General features: G+C 32.3%; 1 protein-coding gene across 3 annotated transcripts in view; it reads right to left on the reverse strand.

The window, feature by feature from the left end:
• LOC111063722 (testin) overlaps window positions 1-13,823 on the reverse strand; it is a 54,716-nt gene that overhangs the window by 7,421 nt on the left and 33,472 nt on the right. Inside the window, exons 11-12 of one of the 3 annotated variants that reach the window (XM_039422522.1) lie at window positions 12,577-12,771; window positions 7,838-8,081 (exon numbers count right to left, since the gene is read on the reverse strand). In XM_039422522.1, the coding sequence (XP_039278456.1) occupies window positions 12,586-12,771 (186 nt within the window). In that variant the 3' untranslated portion in view covers window positions 7,838-8,081; window positions 12,577-12,585. Of the gene's footprint in view, window positions 1-7,837; window positions 8,082-11,502; window positions 12,772-13,823 lie in introns of those variants that run through there. The other 2 variants (XM_022351414.2, XM_039422524.1) reach the window with 2 other exon arrangements.

The following is a 13,823-nucleotide window of genomic DNA, read 5'->3' on the forward strand; positions in this document are numbered from 1 at the left end:
TTGACTTATGATTACAATTATCAGCTTCAATTATTTTGTTCTTAGTTCCATTCTCTTGTTTGGATTTGTAAGAATCTTTTTATCATGAATGTTAATGTTTAGTATTATCAAGGCTTTTTTACAAACTCTGGTTAATCAATTCAATTATACCAGCCTCAATCAATTTGTTCTTAAGTCTATTCTCCAATCTGGATTCACAAGAATATTTGTAACTTTTTGCTAATCTTTAGTATCTCAGAGTTATACATTTTTAATTTTGATAATTCTTCAAATAATTATCAACCTCAATATTCAAATATTACATATTATTCAATTTTGAAGATTCATACTAGCTTTACAAAGAAATTTACATATATGATGGCTAAACTAAATGTTATTTGAGAAACTTTTGAAAATCAACAACAAATGCTTCAGCAACAAGCATTTTGCAATCAAGAATTATCTCAAGATAGTTCTGCAAACAATCAGACAGTCAATATATCTCCAGCTCCTCAAGCTATGAATCTTAATCAACAGCACATACAGATTCCTAACATTGTGCAAATGACACCCAATGTAAATAAAACTAACCAAATTCAACCTCATTCAAGTTATCAGATGGCCACTCCATCAACATTTCAATTTCAGCATTTCAAATTGCCAGAGATTCCCCTTCCTAGGTTCAATTGTGAATTTGAACACTGGCAGGAATTCAGATCAGCATTTTCCTCCATTGTAGCTGACAACACATCTGTTGCTGACAATGTAAAATTTCAATACTTGAAACAAGTGCTTTCTGGTGAAGCATTACATAGGGTAGCCAATGTACCTGCCAATGATTTTCAGTTGGCTTGGTCACTTTTGAAATCTAGGTATGACAATCCTTTCTTGATAGCTGACACCCATGTTGCTGCTATATTATCTCCACCTAGTCTCAATTTTCTAAACTGGCTGCCTCATGGCGAGCTTTCATTGATCATGAAAAGTTGAATATCAATGCTTTGGAATCGCTTGATTTGAACATTGAAATCAAGGACATGTATGTCATCATCTCTCGGTTTGATTCTGCCACATTCAGGGATTGGGAAAGATACAATTCTCTCAAAGATAAGCCATCATTGGAGAATTTGTGGAATTTTATGGAGTCGCAGCATAAGGTTGCTCAGGCCGTTGCATTCAATTTCAATGGTAATAGTCAAACCACTCAGAAGTTGCATACTTCTTATTTTATTGTTATTATTATTATTATTATTGTCAATCATTCTTGACTCAATATATGTTTACTTGCACTTCTAGAACTTTTGTATGTTCAAATATTTTCTTGTACCAATCTTTGATTTATCGAAATATATTCTTGTATGATTATAAACCTATTGTTCTCATTTGGCATTGACCTTTCCTATTATTCATATATTAATTAATTTTCCCTAAGCTATCTAGCTACCAGTAACTTCAATGATCGTTTTGCATTCAACTTCTGATCAATTTTGGATGTACAACAATCATTTAAAACTTTATGTGTGATTGGGTTAGATTCAGAAATAACACTCTTAGTTGTTTCATTAATTTATTACCAAAGTCCACTGCTCTTTTCATCCAGATCATACAATATCCAAATGCCAAGGGTAAATAAAACCATCTTCACTACTAATTCATACTACATAGCCCATGTTCTGTAAAAAAAACTTACCTATAGCTGTAACAGACTTCATTAACTATAAAATATCTGCATTAAAAATAGCAATTGAAAGGTGGATTCGGGGTATCGGTAGAGGCGAGAGTTGTGAAAGATTGATTACTTCAGTTTAGATTTTAGGGCTGGATTCAAATGAGCTAAAAAACTAATAAAATCATAAGACTGTACACATTCTATCACCGGACACTATTACAAATTCTAATCATTATACTGGCTATTTTTCTGAATCTCCTGATTCTCTCTTTTTGAGGTGTGTGTGTGTGTGAGAGAGAGAGTATGTGCGGGTGTTGTCGTTTTCACGCCTTTGTGAGTGATCTGTTTCTTCGTCTGTTGGGTTTGTATGGGGGGCGGAAAGGGGTTTCTAGGGGGTGGCATAGGGATAGGGGGGGGGAGAAATGTAGTTTCTTTCTTAGGAGGGGGGGGGGTTAGTGTCACTATTATTGAAATGTCAACAAGCGTAACCGATCTATGCAAGTACTGCGAAATATATATATATACCTATTCCTACCTTACTCATTATCGCACAAAGGCGATAGTAAATATTTCTTAATATATATTTGTATATCTGCTGTCATTTCTGTGGTGCTGACATTGTCTTATTTTTATTGTAAAGTGTATTCTTATTTTATGATGTAGGCTACCACTGTAATTGCTTGTACGACTTATGAAATAAATAACTTTTTGAATTGAATTGAATTGAAAAATTTAGTTTTTCTCAATTAAAGACATTGTTAGGATATTATGAGAATTAATAAATTCTAGTCTAAACAAAACAAAGTACATGCTAATCACAAAAGCAACGCAAGACAATCCTATGGTATATGTAGAAAACCAACCTATTGAGAGTAAAAGAATATAAATACCTAGGAACAACCATCAATGCAAACAATGACAGTACCCAAGAAATACTAATCAGAGTCGAACAGGCCAGAAGTAGGCTACATTTACAAGAATGAAGAAGCTTTTCTGTTGCCGAGATCTAAACCTTGATTTGAAGATAAGAATGATGAGGTGCTATGAGTTATCTGTTTTGTACTACGGCATGGAAGCCTGGACGCTGAAGGAGATTGATGTGAGGAGATTGGAGTCATTTCAGCTATTGATGTATCGAAGAATACTACGGATTTCATGGGTGGAGAGAGTGACCAATGTAGAAGTGATGAGACGCATACGCAAGGAAAAAGAAGTAATTATGACAATTAATAGAAGAAAAATATTGTCCCCGAAAAATGTATGTTTCAAGTTTTTGAAGTTTGATAAATCATGAAAAGAGTGGTCGACATAAGATGATTCTCTCGAACATTATAGTTTAGTTAATTCTAAACACTTTGGTGATAAAACTAATCCAATATCTTTCACAATAACTGAATAGCAAGCAATATAAAAATTTATGTCAATTATGACCGCCATCTTGAATTTTTCAATCATGTCGAATATTTTCGTTGTTTCCATCATCAATATTTGTATTCAGATTGTTGTAAAGAAGAGATTGAGGCCATTTACAAACCTCCATGCTGTGAGAGAGAGCTCAAATACTCACGAGGACGGTCCGTCTCCTTTGCAATCTGAAGAGGAGGATAAAAATTGTTTGTTCTTATTTAAAAACATGTTCTCTAAAATCTATAATTACTTGATTTGCAATTATGATTAGTTTCTGAATGATAATGATGAAGAGTTGTTCTTATTTCAAGTTTTTTTCTAAAATCTTTAATGATGAATAGTTGATGATTAGTTAATAATGATGTAATAATGATGAGTTTTCAAATGATAACCTAACTTTGTCATTTTTTGTGTGCACATCTATGCTTCAATTTCCTGTTCTGTCACTTTTCACTCTTGGTCTTCAAACAGTTAAGAACTTAGTTTTTTTTCGAATGATAATGATGAAGAGTTGTTCTTATTTCAAGTTTTTTTCTAAATTCTTTAATGATGAATAGTTGATGATTAGTTTATAATGATGAGTTTTCAAATGATAATGGATAAAAAAAACTGTTTAGCCTTACACATATATATTAGACCTATGAGCACAGGCTAAAAACTTTTTTTCAATCATTCTTCTCATTATTGCAAACAATATTGTAATAATTAAGTTTTTAGATCATTTGTGATTGAAATAAAAAACCAATCTGCAAGCTAAATTTGAACATTTTAATCAATTGCTTTCAATTGGGCCTAGTTATGCAAAAAGAGTGCCACCCCACAATTTTTCACATTTTGAGCTATTGATACTTTGATAACACATTTCGTAGTTGGGCTGGCATGGCTGGAATTGATAGATAGCGAACAATGATCACTATCGATAAGATAAGGAGCCAGGCAGCCAGCTATATTATTTCAACTCATGCAACTTCATTACAATTAAGATTTTCTGTTTCAATTCTGTGATATTATTTATGTGAAAGTTTTTGTGAAATTATATTTTTAATAATTATTGTATCCTCTCTCGGAAAGAGACCTAAAATACTTTCTTTTGGACAAGCCAGGGAATAAGTCATTATTGGTGACGACCTTGCCAGTCTTTCTTTTGCGGGAGGTCATATGCTTGTGTAAGCTCCACAACATCAAATTAATTCGTTTTTTCCAGCCAAACTAAATGTATTTCTTCCAGCCCCTAGATGTATTGGTGTTCAGAGGTGTTAAAACAGCGTGGCACAAAATAATAGAAGGCTCGAAACAGAGGAACAGAGGAGTTGTCCAAAAAGCCATGTTCCCATACTTCTTAGTTTTTAGGTTATTTTTTGTTAATTTTAATCTTAATTTAAGGTTATATTGTCATCATTGCAGAAACATCAATTTCATTTCAATCAGCAGTAATTATTGTTCAATTTTACAGTCCATACTGCTAATATTGGTTTATTTTATAGCTTTGCAGAACTTTACATTATCTTCTAAAATTTGCATTATTTTATTTTTTCTGGTTATCTTGTTTTTGGTTCACTTATCAAAGAAACTTTGAAATTCTTAATTTATTGCACATCATCTATCAGCTTTGTCATTTTTTGTGTGCACGTCTATGCTTCAATTTCCTGTTCTGTCACTTTTCACTCTTGATCTTCAAACGGTTAAGAACTTAGTTTTCGATCGTTGGCTAATTTATATTACAATCATCATTCAATCCCTTCAATCTCGAATTTTTGTCAATTTATTTGATCCTTACAAACAATTAAACGTTGTTGTATTTTGAATTCCATATCAAACCTCAATTTTCATTGATTTCTACAAGTTGAAACCTTCATGCTGTGAGAGAGAGCTCAAATCCTCACGTGGACGGTCCGTCCCCTTTGCCATCTGGGGATGAGATTTAACATTTTTTGTTCTTATTTAAAAAAATATTCTCTAGAATCTTTAATTACTTGATTTGCATTTATGATTAGTTTCCGAATGATAATGATGAAGAGTTTTCGAATGATAATGATGAAGAGTTGTTCTTACATCAAGTTTTTTTTCTAAAATCTTTAATGATGAATAGTTGATGATTAGTTAATAATGATTAGTTTTCAAATGATAATGGATTAAAAAAAATTGTTTAACACATACATATTAGACCTAAGGACACATGCTAAAAACTTTTTTCAATCATTTTTCTCATTATTGCAAACAATATTGTAATAATTAAGTTTTTAGATCATTTGTGATTGAATTAAATAAGCAATCTGCAAGCTAAATTTGAACATTTTAATCAATTGCTTCCAATTGGGCCTAGTTATGCAAAAAGGGTGCCATCCCACAAATTTTCACATTTTGAGATATTGGTACTTCGACAACACATTTTGTAGGCGGGCTGGCAAGGCTGGAATTGATAGATAACGAGCAACGATCACTATCGTTAAGATAAGGTGCCAGTCAGCCAGCTATTATTTCAACTCATGCAGCTTCAATACAATAAAGATTTTCTGTTTCACTTCTGTGATATTATCACTGTGAAAGTTTTTGTGAAATTATATTTTTAATAATTATTGTATCCTCTCTCGGATAGGTGTTCTTTGAAATTCCCCTCTGATCCATTATCTATTTAGTTTTGTTTCTGTCTTTTGCAATTGAGGGTGCTTACCCCTCACCACCATAACTTTGGGGAAGTATCGGCCTTATCTCTCGTTGTAACGATACTCTCTCCCGGGAACTTGGAAGAAGCCCAGCTGTTTTTCGTCCTACTCTCGGTTGAAGTGTGCGGACGGTATCGTGCCGGTGAAAATTTAAATTTCGCGCCTGTAAAAAATCTTAAAAGAAGCGGAACCGAAACATTCTACACCGGAGTTAATAACACGAGTTATTAAAAAAAGTTATTAACTTGACTGAATCGTCAAAAATTTCTCTTTACAAAAGTTAATAACTCATGTTTCTAACAGAAAATTTCTTGTTATTAACAAAATCTTGTTATCAATATAATTGACTTCCATATGATTTCATTCAACGAGAGTATTCACATGATATAACAGCCGGAATAAAAAGCAAAAAATTGTCTTCAAAATACTTTAAATTGAAACATGTGTGTGATCATTAACATAATTATATCCATCTGATCTCATGTAAATAAATTTTAATGCGTTTACACCAGAGTTTAAAACAAAAGTTTTCAACATAAGTTGATAACATTTTCTTTTGGCTGCTAGTTTTGTTATCAACAAAAGTTAATAACTTTGTCATGTGTTTTGTCTGCAGCTGTAGTTATTAGGGAACAGCTGTAGTTGTAGGGTAGGGATGCTGGGCGAGGGGGTTAAGGGGAAGATGTTATTAACAAAAGTTGATTCGATAAAAGAGGCCTTTGTTATTAACATAACACATTTCCATTGATCCTTGCCGACTCTCGATGGATAACATAAATTTTATCTTGTTATTAACAAGGAATTTTCTGTTGGAAACACGAGTTATCAACTTTTTTCAAGAGAATTTTTGGTCGATTCAGTCAAGTTGAGTGGGTGGTTCAGTCAAGGTGGGTGTGTGTGTGTGTGTTGTGTGTGTGTGTGTGTGTGTGTGTGTGTGTGTGTACACGATATCTCATCTCCCAATTAACGGAATAATGGGTGACTTGAACATAAATATTATTGATAATAGTTATCTGGGTAACGAATACCTAGGAGTTATGCATCTGAATGGGTTCAAATCATTTATTAATAAACCAACTCGTTCACATAATCATAGTAATAGTTGCATTGACCACATATTTTTTAAAACAAAAGCTTCTAAAGAAGAAGATGCATTTTCAACCATAATAAAAACTAGTATAACTGACCATTACTGCACTTCCTTACATATAAGACTTACTTCAAATACTGATCACACTTCTCCCAATAGCAACTCTTTAAAGAAAATAAACTATCAGACGCTAATAAATGATTTATGTAATGAAGATTGGGACTGTGTAAGAATATTACTGATTCAAATAACATTGATGGAATGGTGGACACATTTATCGAGAAACTAACTTCCTATATAGATAGGCACACTGAAACAATTAATTTACCACAAAGGAAAAGACATCTTAAAAAGTGGATTACTCCTAGCATGGTCAGTGCCATGAGAAAAAGAGACAAAATGTCCAAAAAACTGAAAAATCAACTTTTCAATGCAACTCTAGAGGAATACAGGAATACATTAAATATTATCAAAACCGCTAAAATTGAATACTTTAGAAATAAATTTCACCTGTCCCGAGGTAACACAAAAAACATGGGATAATATTAGAGAGATACTTGAAATAAGGAAGAAATCAGTCATTGAACCAAGTATAGATCCAGAAATATTTAATCAATATTTTGTTGATGTGGGTAAAAATTACGCTAATGTCCTGAATGAGAATATAATAGATAAAGACCCTCCGAAACCTCTATCTCCTCCCCCTGTTGATAGTTTCTTTGTTCATCCCACAAATGCATCTGAAATTGCTAATTCTATAAGAACCTTAAAAAGCGAAGCATCTCCGGGTATAGATGGGTTTACTGGTCTCTGTCTTAAAATAATATCTGCTTTCATAGTAAAACCACTTGAAATAATAATAAATACTTGCTTTTGTACTGGATATTTTCCTAAGCGCTTTAAAATTGTTAATATTACATTAATTCACAAGGCAGGGGGCAAATCAAATCCAACTAATTATAGGCCCATTAGTCTTCTTAGTAACTTTGCTAAAATAATGGAAAAGGTACTAAAAACGAGATTGACAAGTTTTCTAAATAAAAATAACTTTATTGATGCTAATCAGTTTGGTTTCCAGGCAGGAAGGTCAACCAAGGATGCGGCTGTGTTATTAACAGATCTAGTCAACAATAATTTCAATAATGGTGTAAAGACCTTTGCAATATTTCTTGACTTGGCTAAGGCATTCGATACCATACGTCATGAAACTTTGATGAATAAGCTGGATGGATGTGGTATACGTGGTTTGGCCAAAAAATTGATTACTAACTACCTGGAGGATAGAACACAAACCATGACCATTAATAATAAAACCGATACACGGGACTTGACTAAGTTTGGCTTACCTGAAGGAACAGTCCTTTCTCCCTTATTGTTTCTGATATATTTAAATGATCTTTTAAAATTGAATATGCAAAATTCTACAAAAATATCATTTGCTGATGATACCGCATTGATTTTCACAGGTTTGTCATGGAGGGAAGTTTATCATAATGCGAATAGAGGCTTGGCATTGGCTAAGGAATGGTTTGATGAGCATACGCTTACTTTAAACCTGAATAAAACAAAATACATTGCTTTTTCTCCAACAAGGACGGGTGAGCCACCATCTGAACTAAACATAAAGATGCATATCCATACAGTAGACACCGTTACATGCACTGATATATGCCAAGCAATAGAAAAAGTAGAATCTGTAAAATACTTGGGGATATTAGTTGATAACCACTTGAAATGGAATTTCCACTTAAACTACCTAGTGTCAGAATTGAAATACTGTACCTGCCATTTGTATTTTATAAGATAAATTCAATAAATGACATAAACATCATAAGAACAATCTATCATGCTTATGCACATTCTCTATTCCAGTATGGTAGGCCTATAGAAATTTGGGGAGGCACTTTTGACACTCACATCAATAGGATATTTGTTTTGCAAAAGCATATATCAGGGCAGCCCTTGGAAGACCTAGATTGTATCCCAGCAGGAATTTGTTTATTGAGTTTGGAGTACCAACAATACGGCAAGTGTTTGTCAAGAGCATAATTTTCCATATCAATAAAAACTTATATAATAGATCATTTTTAGATTGACAGTCAATAAACATCAGCTTCAGTATTTCATGGAATTCTTTGCAAATAAAATCCCAAATCATTTTATTACCAGTCCTTTCTCAAAAAAACTGAAAAATGAAATTGATAAATGGGTGAGAGCAAACATCTATTTCAATATTACTTGATTGCTTTTTTTGTTGTCATGTTCTTTCTATTCTTTATATTATCTAATTCTCGATTATATTGTCTCATTCTATTTCCGTTAATTTTGTTTAATAGCAACTTAACTTTTTCAACTTTTACTGTTTTGTTCTTGTACATGTACATAATATTATATAATTACTCTAATTGAACTCACTACTGGCGCTCAAGTGTTACTTTTGCCAGTAGAGCCAAAATTTTATTATTATTATTAATATTTTCCTAATTTTTATGAATGTATTTTAGTTAAGAGTGCAGTAGCATATATTTATTTTTTGTAAAACTTTTTTGTATTTTGTTTTTGGCAAATAAATTCATTCATTCATTCACTTGAAATTCGGAACTTAAGGTCCTTACACTATGAGGATCCGACACGAACAATGTCGATCAAATGCAATACAAGATAAAATACAATACACCTAAAATTGAAAATAAGCTCGGAATTCGAGAAAATGTGATTATTCAATTGCAAACTGTTGGTGACTTGATTCTATTAAATCATTCACTATGAAGAGATAGCAGACCTCGTGAGTCTCCAGCGTTATTGTCCTGTCACCAGCTGGCTCAGATTTTGGAATAGTAGACTTGAGTTGCGCGTGAACACTAGCGTCAGATGATCAATTTCCATAACGGCAAGGAAAGTTGAGTGAGTGCGCCACACCAGATTTTTACAAAAAAAGATCCAGGTGATTTGTTTTTTTTTCAATTGAGGAATGAATTTGGATTTAATGAATGAGGATTTCATTGAGGAGAATCTTGAGAGTTTTAAAGATTTCAAAGACAGATTCATCGATAGGATGTGGTCAAAAGATATTAAAAAAAATTGTAAGGCAGGATTTGATGTTTGGAAAATACAGAGTTGGAGTTGCGTTAAGTGTATCTGAGTATTTCATAAGCCTTTTCAATGTAGCAAAGAATTTGATTCCTATCATAAATAAGGAGACTATTTTTGATATGTAAGGCCTCCTTCCATATGAATTGTTACCTTCAATTCCAAAATTTGTGTCACTTCCGTCCCTTCTTTGACGCATGTCTTTGCGTCTATGTATCTACGTGTCTTGTAAAAATATGTATATATGTATATGTATCTTATTATACATAATAATGTATAATTATTATGTAACATAATTTCCTACAATATTCATCTTACAACTCTCCAACAATGCATCGTAAAAATTGAAGCTTATCGTAGGTTTGTAGAGCATTGATTTGTTTCAAAGTCAAAAATTGTTTCACAGACACCCCCTTCAAATGTCATTGTCAAACGATCAATTGTTGCAGCAATGAAAATTTCACCCTCTACATTGAAGCTGCTATAACAATGAAAGGAAAACTTGGAATAGTGAAATAATACATAATTTCAAAGAGAAATCAATGCTCTACAAACCTACGATAAGCTTCAATTTTTACGATGCATTGTTGAAGAGTTGTAAGAAAAGTTGTAAGATGAATATTGTAGGAAACTATGTAAGCTTCAATTTTGTATATTTATGTACGTAAGATACATAATTTTCGAGTTACATGCGAGAAACCAAAAAAATGGTACCTTTGAACTACCCCCACCACCATAGCACAGGGGGTAGGAGTGGGGACTTTTGATATGTTTACCTTCTTACTACCCTAAACAGAGCTGCGGGGTCAAAAATTGTCTTCCAAACATTTCCCTCTATACCCTTTTTTGAGCATTCATTGCCTGGACTAACAAGTTAGTTTTTATGAGAAAAGCTCAATGTATAGATCAAAAAAATGTAAAATTTGAATGTGTGAAACTAATAAACGTTATTGATTTGTAACAGGATATTGATTTATACAATAATATCCTACATTAAAATGGCAATTATCAGCAAAATGGAAACACTGTGAAAATTGGTAAAAAGTTCCAAGCTATTGAACCTGTCAGTTTCGAATAGAGCTTGGTGGAACACTGTGCAAAATGGGAGCACAAAACATGATCAAAAGAGGAAGACCATCAGTAACAGATTCAATGAATGTGTCAAAAAAGAGGAAACTGATTGCTCATTGTCCAGTATCAGATTTCAGGAAAGATCAGACAAGTCACTGGGCACAAAACTCAGATCCGAGACAAAGATGCAAGAATGAAAACTATAAGAGCTATTCTACTATCAAATGTGGTAAATGCAAAATTTATTTGTATTCCAATAAATACAGGAAATGTTTCTTTGAGTTTCATCAGTAAAAGCTCAAATATAAAATGGATATTGATATTCTCTTGTAGCAGATCAGATTTTGCACCTTTGCATAGGTATCTCTAAATTTTAAAATAATTCTGGTGATAACTGCAATGTCATAAAGTGTGGATTTTGTCGTGACATTTTTACCTTTTGTTATGTCTAAACATCATTTTTTAAGACACACTGTTTCTATTTGCATCATTTTGTGCATAAAATGGTAAAATAAATTGTTAGTTTCCTTTTCTCTAGTAGATGGTAGCCTATTAGTGTTATCATACTAATCAGTTCTATTTCATTCTAGGATCCTGCATTGGAGGGTGGTAGCATAGAGAACCAAAACAACAAACATACTGCAGCTGTTGGCCGACCTAAGAGAGGACGAAAATGCAAGTAAGGTAATTTAACAAGAGTAGAGAGAATAGAGAAGAAATACCGCTATGACGAACATGTTAATTTCGCAAAAAACACGTACAAGTGAAAACATTTTTTGACTTTGATTGCAAGTGTAAAAACAGTTGCAAATATAAAGTGCCGGTAGATGTTCGCCGTAGGGAATTCAAAAAAGTTAAGGAGCTCGGCAGCTACAATGAACAAAACATGTTTATAAATGCCAATGTGAAGGAATTTCCTAAGAAACGTTCCTATGATAAAGAATGGAGTAAAATCAAAACTAAAACAATTTTATCGTATTTATTGTCTGAGCAAAGTGGTTGTCTGCAGGGAAATGTTTGTCAAAACATTAAAGATATCACCAGAAGAGTAAATACAGCTCTGACAAAAATGAAGTCGATTAAACGAGGAAAACAGGGTGGTTGGAAAATAAAATTGAAGAAGTGAAGGACCGTATAGACAGGATTCCTGAATATATTTCGCATAATAAAATCATTGAATGGTCTTTTGATTTATCATTTGATAACTTGGACTAAAAATAATCTTCTACTCTCGAAGCATTCATTATACGAGTATGCTTGATGCTTAATAAATTAAATTATGGACCACCAACTACAAGAATCTGAGAAACAGACAGAAATAACTCTGTACTCTACTATTTAGAGAAATGAAATATAAGCTGCTGAGCAATATTACATCTCATGATGATCAAATTATCCAATGAGAATCGACTAATTTGTAATTTATATACTTGTCTAATAAAATTTAAAATATCTACCTCAAAAATATAGATTGCCTATCGTATATGAAACAATTCATAAATATATATAAAAATAATCTTCAATTAGGCACAAGATAAAAATATCAGAAAAAATAATATAAAGTAGAAAATATGGCACAAGTAGAATGCAGTTATAGTATCACTAACTTCTCATTTCTATTTGGACAGAGCGCACTGTTTATTACAGAACGGCTTTTTCGAATCGATGACCATTTTGGAGTTGGCAAGCGGCTTCTTGCAGAATTGACAGCAAAAACAGGCATCAACCGCGTGCCAATGCAGATCTTTTATTGTCACTCTTTTGTCGACAGGCTCAATTATATTTTCACATGTCTGACACACCTGAAAAAAGTCAAAGCTTATTTGAGAATATGAATCACTTAAATTTACAAGTGAATTTTTCTCTTATAAAGTATGATACATATGCTGTAGATTTGATAAATGCACACAATTGAAAAAGAAAGTGCAATAAAAAATTTTCTAGTCTGGCAACTATGGGAAAAATGTCAACCCACTGATAGGGTAAATAAATCATACGATTGGTATTGAAATAATGTAAAATCTCTGTACGAGTACAACATTTTTGGCAAAACACATCGAAGTGGTCTTCATTATTCTCAGTTTTATTACTATGTTTGTTCATCCTATTACGGAAATTATGATATAAAAGCAGCTCAACAACACCTTTAGAATTGGATAATAATAATAATTCAGGTATCCAAAAAGTCCTTATCTTTCTAGACAGGATAATAAACTCCAATATAGGTACTAATAAAAAGGTATTAAACCATCAATCAGTAATCACCACAATTTATCAGCTCAAAAAAGAAGATTGAGTTGTCTTTGAAACAATCACACTACAATAATTGCTGAGGAGGACATTTGAAGAATGATGATTATCTATCCAAAAGAATACAATTAGTAACTCAAGTTGAAATAATGTCATTACTTTAGCTCAATTTTATTAGCTTTATTAGCTAATATTATTATCCTTTATTAGCAATTTTATTATCCTTTATTAGCTCAATTATCAACTCAAATCCTTCAGTTGATAATTTTCCACCAAGCAAAAAAAAAAGACTTTTCGGCCTCCATGTTCATTAGTGTCAAAGAAAAAGAATAGAGATATGTTTATTAAAATAAATCGTGTTATGTAAAATTTAAAAGAGAGACTGTATATGTCAAAAAAAAACGTTTGAAATCCGATAATATAATTCGTCAGTACTGACTGAATTTTAGATGTATCTAAAAGTAGTGTTAATCAAAGCAACAAATTAAAGCGAAGCCTCATTAATAACCCATAGAAACAAGGACAAATTTGAAAGAATTAAAAACTTATCTTATCACTCTTCTCGTCTAATTTGGTTAAAAAACCTCTTCAAAACTATTTTTTT

This window comes from Nilaparvata lugens, chromosome 2 (genome assembly GCF_014356525.2).
Source record: "Nilaparvata lugens isolate BPH chromosome 2, ASM1435652v1, whole genome shotgun sequence".
In the NCBI taxonomy this organism is placed as follows: Eukaryota; Metazoa; Arthropoda; class Insecta; order Hemiptera; family Delphacidae; genus Nilaparvata; species Nilaparvata lugens.